General features: G+C 34.1%; 2 protein-coding genes across 4 annotated transcripts; one reads left to right on the top strand and one right to left on the bottom strand.

The window, feature by feature from the left end:
- Nucleotides 1–9: 9 nt before the first annotated feature.
- On the top strand, nt 10–3231 carry LOC140984425 (vesicle-associated protein 1-1-like). The gene is made up of 8 exons (XM_073451830.1): nt 10–216; nt 424–494; nt 620–701; nt 1033–1148; nt 1244–1411; nt 1513–1554; nt 2219–2296; nt 2852–3231. The coding sequence occupies exons 1-8, from the start codon at nt 165–167 to the stop codon at nt 2966–2968; spliced, it is 726 nt and encodes a 241-aa protein (XP_073307931.1). The 5' UTR covers nt 10–164; the 3' UTR covers nt 2969–3231.
- Nucleotides 3232–3326: 95 nt separating this feature from the next.
- LOC140984424 (uncharacterized) lies at nt 3327–7247 on the bottom strand. 3 transcript variants are annotated; one of them, XM_073451829.1, is made up of 7 exons: nt 6756–7247; nt 6086–6187; nt 5538–5738; nt 5405–5465; nt 4808–4932; nt 4485–4557; nt 3327–3498 (listed from the first exon to the last, which is right to left on the bottom strand). In XM_073451829.1, exons 1-7 carry the CDS (start codon nt 7101–7103, stop codon nt 3494–3496), a joined length of 915 nt encoding a protein of 304 aa, XP_073307930.1. In that variant the 5' UTR covers nt 7104–7247; the 3' UTR covers nt 3327–3493. The 3 variants fall into 3 exon arrangements, with proteins under 3 accessions (XP_073307930.1, XP_073307928.1, XP_073307929.1); XM_073451827.1 differs by lacking the exon at nt 3327–3498 and having other exon boundaries at nt 4269–4557; XM_073451828.1 differs by lacking the exon at nt 3327–3498 and having other exon boundaries at nt 4269–4557; nt 6086–6178; nt 6756–7244.
- Nucleotides 7248–7478: the final 231 nt, after the last annotated feature.

Genomic DNA, 7478 nt, shown 5'->3' with positions numbered 1-7478 from the left:
ATATATTGTTTGCCTCGGCCTTTCTTCTCTTAATTAATTAACCTCAGTTTTTTGCGGTTTCACAGTATTTAAGTTCCATCGCCGCTGCCGGAAAAGATCTTCTACGCTTCCGGGGATTTCCGAACGATCAATTCAAGGCGTGTAGATCAGCGATCTGCTTGAAAATGAGCAACGGAGATCATCTCCTGATCGATCCTCTTGAACTTCAATTTCCATGTAATTTTGTTATATTTGTAGCTTGTATCCGTTATCTTTGTTTAGAATTTTCAGTCGTGCGCGCGGGTTTCAAATGCCTTTGTCTTATGGTAACCTTCAGAAGAATAATTGCTTTAATTTCTGTTGGTTTAGATCTGCGAGTGAGATTTATTTTCGAGTTGTTTGTTTGTTTTTTATTAATTATGTTTCTTGTTTTTGCAAAATAAGTCGAATTGAAGAAGCAGATCTCTTGTTCCATGCAATTAACCAACAAATCAGATGATTATGTTGCTTTCAAGGTGCAAGTTTCCCAATTTTTGTTTGTCTTCAGTTGGATAAGAAATAACGTAAAAATCATTGCTTCTCTTGGGGTGTCGAAATGTTTGGTTTTTATATTATGTTCTATTTAATTTGTGATATTCAGGTGAAGACTACAAATCCGAAGAAGTATTGTGTCAGGCCGAATACTGGAGTAGTTGTTCCTCACTCAGCTTGTGATGTTATAGGTATCTCTTTCTCTCTCTCTAGTGTGTGTATAACCGGCAGGCTGTTGGGGAGATCTCCGCACTAAAGATAAAAGATTCCAATTTTTGTGTATTTCTGAAGCGTTAGGATAAATGAGAACGTCACATCTCTTGCTAAAATCCCAGTATGTCCCGGTGTCCGCGTGCATATGATCTCCCTATCAATTATTTATTTTATATTTTCATGTTTATCTCCTTTTATTTATCATTAGCTTGAAAATTTTAAGTTACTGGATGCTGAAAGACTTTGAAATATTGATACGCCTTTTTTAAGAATTGAAGCGATTGCTGATTTTTTAGTTCTGTCATTCAGTTACGATGCAAGCCCAGAAAGAGGCACCGCCAGACATGCAATGCAGGGATAAATTTCTCCTTCAGAGCGTAGTGGTGAGACCTGGTATCACGTCAAAGGACATTACTCCGGAAATGGTAAATATTATATTACTCTCATGTGCTTTCATCACATAAGCTATGTTTTTTATTAAAAAAATGTCAAAAGTTTTCATGTGTGAGCTGTATGTTAGTTCAACAAAGAATCGGGAAATCATGTTGCCGAATGCAAGTTGAAGGTTACCTATGTTCCCCCACTACAACCACCTTCTCCGGTTCGAGAAGGGTCAGAGGAAGGCTCTTCACCTCGGGCTTCAGTATCAGACAACGGAACAGTGAATCAAACTCCTGAATTCAACTTTGTGAGTTTTGGGTTCTTGATTTGAATCTCAGTTGTCACCATACATAATGTATGTCAAGTACATGAATGTATCTGTCAACTTTAATTTTGATGATTTTGCAGATGTCAAAAGCATTCAATGAGTCTCACGAGAGCACTTCAGAGGTTATATCCATCATTTTTCTGTAATTTACTTCTTATTATTGTACTTTTATTACTCGTGTGACGTGTGCAAAGATATCCTCGCCGCATGTACTAGCATTAACCATTACAGCCTACAAAGATATTTACACCATTGCATTTTTCGTTTTTTTTTTGGGTAATCGCTCTGCGTATGTTGGCTTTTACTGTTATGGACATATATGACTCTGCTTTAGATCTCATTTGTTGCACGTTTTGGGTCATTTAAGATATTTAAATTTCTTTATGTGAAATGTTTTTGTTCCTTTAGACGTTACTTGTATTTTCATGGTCTGGTTTGATATAATTCAGATGTTCTTTGAATCGTTATAATATTTCATTGAAACACCTTGGGATTAAAGAGTCAAAGTGAACATTCATATCATGAGTAGCAGATTGCAGCCGTCAGCTACTGTGTTGACGAATGTTTTGTCGTTGACGAACGTTGGAGCCTGGCATGTACTTTAAACTACTTTATCTGTAGCCAGTTAGTAATGAGTTAATGTAGAGTCGTACTTTCTTATCCATCAATTACTTATCTATTGTTGGAGCACATTTGTGGATAATATCGTTTTTGCTTTGGTAAAACTGATGAATCTTCTGAAGATTTTCCTCTGTCAAGAAGGATTTATTTTTGTCTCAACTGTAGGTTAAGGCCATGATTTCTAAGTTGACTGAGGAGAAACAAAATGCTATTCAGCAAAATAAGAAGCTTCATCAAGAAATGGTAACACTCCGTTGTTATTTGACTTCTTAGACAAGCAACGATTCGATGAACTTGTAACTGTCTCCTCTCTCCAACCTTGCCCCAAAATAGAAATAAATGTAAAATAAGATCTTTCGGTTGACAAACCTTTGACAAATGGGAAGATCAAGGACGAGAAACAGCGTCATTCACTGTGTTCTCAAATCATTGTCGATTTTCCTGTTGTGGATTGAGAAAACTTCTGGGTTATTTAGGGGCTTCTTTGAAATTATTAGGTTTCACTTTGTTAGAAAATTGTTTCAAGCGACGAATGAAAACTGATGATTTGAAATCTATAGCAAAATTCTTCAACCATAGAATTTGCGTTCAGATTGAGTCCAAATTTATGTTGACATTCTGCTAGTACTTGTGAAAATCCCAGATGAGTTTTTGGGAATGAGATTGGTTGGGCCATCTTGGAGTATACTTCTGTTTATGATGCTGATGTTTTTACGCACCACATGCAGCTCGTGCATGAAGCTAGATCGTGTCCTTAGTTCTTGGCAATAATTCTTCACTTTTACTAATGATATACAGGAGCTATTGAAACGTCAAGGCAATAGAAGCCATGCTAGATTGGTAGTACCGTTCAAGTATGTCATTGTCATTGGCCTGATTGGGATTCTGGTAGGGTATCTGTTTAAAAGATCGTGAAGGATGAAACTGGATATGCTCGAAACTTGTTTGGATACCTAAGCTTGTGCCTGTCTGGTAAAAGATCCAGGTCATTGAAGAACATGTGTTTCTTGTAAGTTGCTTTATCATTGAATTTAGAAGTTTGTTTGACTGTAGAAAACATGCCTACATTGGGTTTCATGTTTTTTTGTAATTTGTTGGAAATGAGTGACTAACAGATTCTTCATGGTTATTTCCATTTTCATATGTTTTGAAACATGGATTGGTTTCCATTTTCATTTTGCAGTGGCATGTTAAATAGCTCAGAAACTATTTCATTTCATAATTTGGAAGATAAGTGCGGTACGGCTGGGCCTGGATGAATAACTATTAGTTTCTGTTAACAAAAAATTGAATATGGTTTAAGTTGTCTCCCTTAATTTTCGATACGTACATGCATCACAAAAGGAACCAAAGAAGTTACACATGGACTTTAGTTGACTATATGCAAAATGGTGATCTGTTCTCTTCTTTTTTTGCAAAAAAATCACCTCAACGAATTTTTTACCCTACAAAAGAATAAGAACAATCAAATTTTAGTACAAATAGGTCAATGGAGACCAAAGATATATAGTGATGTCAACAATTTTTTACGCTCTGATTTAAATCAAAGTTACAAATTCTATCCCTTCCCATGTATAATTAAGGTGCTAAATTATGGCAGACAAATAAGAAAATGTTTGCTAAACTTATTTAAAATCTTAAGAACTTAAAAGCTGTGAAATTTTATTTCAAAAATAAGTTGTTAAAATGTTTGGATAAAATAATTTTAAATGACTTAAATACGATAATGTTTTTAATATTATAAGATTTTATGTTTTTTGATGAAAAATATTTAATATTATTTTTAAATTGTAATAAAATGTAGATTAAAAAATTATAGTTAATAATTTACTCAATAAAATATTAACACTATTGTTTTTTATATCCTAATAAAAAAGCATAACAAAACTGTATTTTAAATTTGATTAAAAAAAAAAAACAAAGTGACAAAATGGTGATTTAAAAAGTAAAAGATAAAATGAAGATTTAAAAAGATATAAAATATCAGAGAAATGAAATATAAAAATAAGATTGTTTTCAAAAAAGTAGGATATCCCAACTTTTTTAAAACAAGTTATTTTTTAAAACAAGTTATAAGTTGTTTGCAACTTTTTAATCAAACAAGTTATGAGAATTTATAAGCTCTAAAACAATTTATAAGTTGTTTTTATAGCATATAAGCTCTGCCAAACACACTCTAGCTGTTGCAAGGGGCATTGTAGACATTTCAACACAGTGAAGGCAGCAATTGACCGGTTCTAATATTCTGTTCCAAATTGGCATTTCACTTCATGTTACAATATCGTCTACAACCATTTTCAAAATGCCATCTAAATAATGAAACCATGAGTTGCAAAATTCAAACTATATTCTCTCTCCAAGTTATCAAACACCACAAGCAAGAAACTAGTACAGTGTCAAGTTGCAACATTCTAGTGTAAGGGCATCTTACCGTTCGTGCCCTGATCGGATCCTTTTAGCATGTTGCATCGACGTACGATCTCGCGGAAGTCATCAAGGGTTATCTAAAAAGATGTTCACGCGCAAAACAAGTTAAAGTGCATCTAAGTTGAGCTATGATGAGAATGCATAATAACATGGATTTCTTAGCATTGTGTCAAGGTTTAGAACTAATAGAGTTAGAGTAATAGTTTTCAATTCACATGCATGCTCAGTTATAAAATCATGCTGCTGGTAAATCTGGAAAACTATGCATACAAAATATCAAAGCAAACCCATAATATGGGAAAGAGGAAAAGTTGAAAAAATCATGACCTTTCCATCTCCATCACTGTCAAAGAGATGTATCATATCTGCCATATCCTTTTCTGACCATGTAAAATCATGCGCTGCAGCTAGTCTGCATAGATCTCTTAGAAAGAATCCCCCATTCCCAGTTTCTGTCCATGGCAAGCATTTAAGAAAGATTTAAATCGAAAATTTTGTAATTGTTTCATGTTCTCATGCTATATGCTGCAAAATCTAAACAAAAATAGCTTGCTTCTTTTGAACCAGCTGCAAAAACTATTTTGAGCATATATGTAGCTGTGATTAGTTTGAAAATGTTGCTTCATACTGAATAATTCTAAAGATTGAAGAGAATAGCTGACTGAACAGAATGAAAGATCACATTAGCCCTACTAACACGTAGACTTGGCATGAGCTGAATTTCAGTCAGCTAGATCATGTAACTCTCCATTATGAACACTGAATGAAAACTCATCTTCCAGATCATAACAACTTTGAATTCAAATAGCAAACAAAGTTTTTGAATCAAGATAAGAATGGATTATTTACTATACCCAGGGATTTTCAAGATCATGTAATTACTGTTCGAAGAAACCAGATATCTAACAAAAATAAACTGATTACCATCGAACTGAAAGAAGTGTATAAGCACTTCATCTTCAGACATTTGCACACGTCTTGTAATCTGCAACCATTAAATATGTAAGCGAATAGTACAATTATCATATTGATCAGGACAAAAGTAATTAACACCCACTGGTTTTTTTCTCTTCCTCTTTTGTGAATCATCCTGAAGATCGAGATTTTCGTTTCTTTTATCACTTGATGAATCTATGAAAATCGCGCCAGAGGCTGTAGAAGGTGAATTGTCCCTAAGATTCGCACCAGAACTTTGGGGAAGACAATTGCTTTTTACATCTAAAAACCCTGCAGAATCTTGCAGTGACAGAGCAATTGCCTGCATAAAATAAGATGTTTATTTAAATTTAACATTAAATACAAAAGACTAACATTCAAAAGTATGTTAGGTTGCGTTTGGTTAGAAGGATTTGAATGGATTTGATTTCAAATCCATATCTCAAATACATTGTCTCCGTTTGACTCAAAATGAGAACAAATTATTTGAAATCTCTTGTGTTGCTCAAATGCATTTTTTCTTCGATTTCAAATAACTCTCAAGCCTAGTCAAATCCAAATCCTTTAATCCAAACACAAACTTAGTTCCTTCAAGGTCAAAACAACACCGTTAGAAAAGAAGAATCTAGCTCATTGGTCATGGCAAGTAAAAAGTAATGGTTTTATAACCTGCATTAAATCATTATCATCCACAAAATCAGAGGTGAATGTAAGCTTTTTAGCAGAGCGATACTTCTTAGGGGTTGAAGTACTCCTCTTCCCCTGTAAAAATTTGAACAAAAAAGAAAAGGAAAAATAAATCATCCATGTTATACCAGTAAACAAGCATCTTATTCCCTGTCACCAACAAATTAGTACAACCTAGCACTATCGGCTAGAAATGCTTCAGTCAAGAAGAATTTTATAATCAGCAGCTTAAAAATGAAAAGGCCGTGCACATACTTGATCAAGGATGGAAACATTCCATATCAATCTTGTAAAACTTCACTTAACACAATCTACTGATGAAGTTCACAGCTCTTGCCGACATTCAGTTTCCGAACTCTACTCCAAACTTCCCAAAAAATGCGTTGCATCGATTTCCATTTTATAAACAAGTAGGAAGATTATCTCCACTAAAAATAGACAATCGTGATACCACCATAAAAGCCAAAGAAATAACAAAAAACAAATAATTGACACGATTAAACACATTTGTGAATTGTGCCCTTGAATAAATATTTTAAAATTTGTTTAAAATTAAATGCTCCAGCCACCTACACACGCCGAAATGCCCATAAACGGACATGTTTATGGCATCTCGAAAAGTGGAACCATGAAAAAGGAGAAAATACGAAACCTTTTTCTTTCCAGACCCGGAAAATTCCTCGTCTTCATCACCTGAAGAGCTCCTTTCCTCTTCAGTTGGGTTGTACTCTTCGTCTTCATCAACCATTTTTTTCTTACCCTTTTTCTCATTATGCTTTTTGTACGCTTTTTTAACAGAACCCATAAAAGACTTTGCCATTTTATGCAATCCCAAAGCCTCCATTCTCCGTTTGTTATCTTCAATTCTCTTCAATCTCTCCCTCTCATACTGTATCGGATTTTCCTCACCGTTCTTTTCATTTGCAGTTTCATTTTCAGATTCCTCTTCTGATGAGATAGCTTCCAATGATTCCGCATCTGATAATTCTGTTTTCGGCATTTTCTGGACTGGTTTTGGGTATCTTGATAAATAAAAAAAAAAGAAAAAGAAAAAAGGGTGAGGTTTGAAGCAAGGAAACCCCCTTTCTTCTGCTAGGGCTTTATTGGATGAAGGCGGGAATTTTGTTCATGTTGCAGGGCAATTCGGTGATAAAACAGAGTAAGACATCCGTTTTACTATGTAGCATGACTGCATGTGCATCCGAAATATATAGAATTATTGATTTCACTATTATATAATTTTTAAATTTTCTTTTAAAAAAATATAACTTCTTACATTAATGTCACCTGGAGAAAACTTTGCAAATCGGTATCATTTTCTATATCAGAGTGTATGGTAAAAAAGTTTAATTTTGAAAATAATATATGATATGAC

This window comes from Primulina huaijiensis, chromosome 9 (genome assembly GCF_012295235.1).
Source record: "Primulina huaijiensis isolate GDHJ02 chromosome 9, ASM1229523v2, whole genome shotgun sequence".
Classification (NCBI taxonomy): domain Eukaryota; kingdom Viridiplantae; phylum Streptophyta; class Magnoliopsida; order Lamiales; family Gesneriaceae; genus Primulina; species Primulina huaijiensis.
This window is presented reverse-complemented; position numbering and strand designations above follow the sequence as displayed.

What these genes read in the sequence shown, in the direction of transcription:
- LOC140984425 (XM_073451830.1), top strand. Translation starts at nt 165, where the DNA reads ATGAGCAACGGAGATCATCTCCTGATCGATCCTCTTGAACTTCAATTT. An exon ending in ATGATTATGTTGCTTTCAAG is followed by an intron (nt 495 to 619) that starts GTGCAAGTTTCC and finishes TGTGATATTCAG; the next exon opens with GTGAAGACTACAAATCCGAA. An exon ending in CTCACGAGAGCACTTCAGAG is followed by an intron (nt 1,555 to 2,218) that starts GTTATATCCATC and finishes TCTCAACTGTAG; the next exon opens with GTTAAGGCCATGATTTCTAA.
- LOC140984424 (XM_073451827.1), bottom strand. Translation starts at nt 7,103, where the DNA reads ATGCCGAAAACAGAATTATCAGATGCGGAATCATTGGAAGCTATCTCA. An exon ending in CCGGGTCTGGAAAGAAAAAG is followed by an intron (nt 6,188 to 6,755) that starts GTTTCGTATTTT and finishes TTTTTGTTCAAA; the next exon opens with TTTTTACAGGGGAAGAGGAG. An exon ending in ACAGTGATGGAGATGGAAAG is followed by an intron (nt 4,558 to 4,807) that starts GTCATGATTTTT and finishes ACATCTTTTTAG; the next exon opens with ATAACCCTTGATGACTTCCG.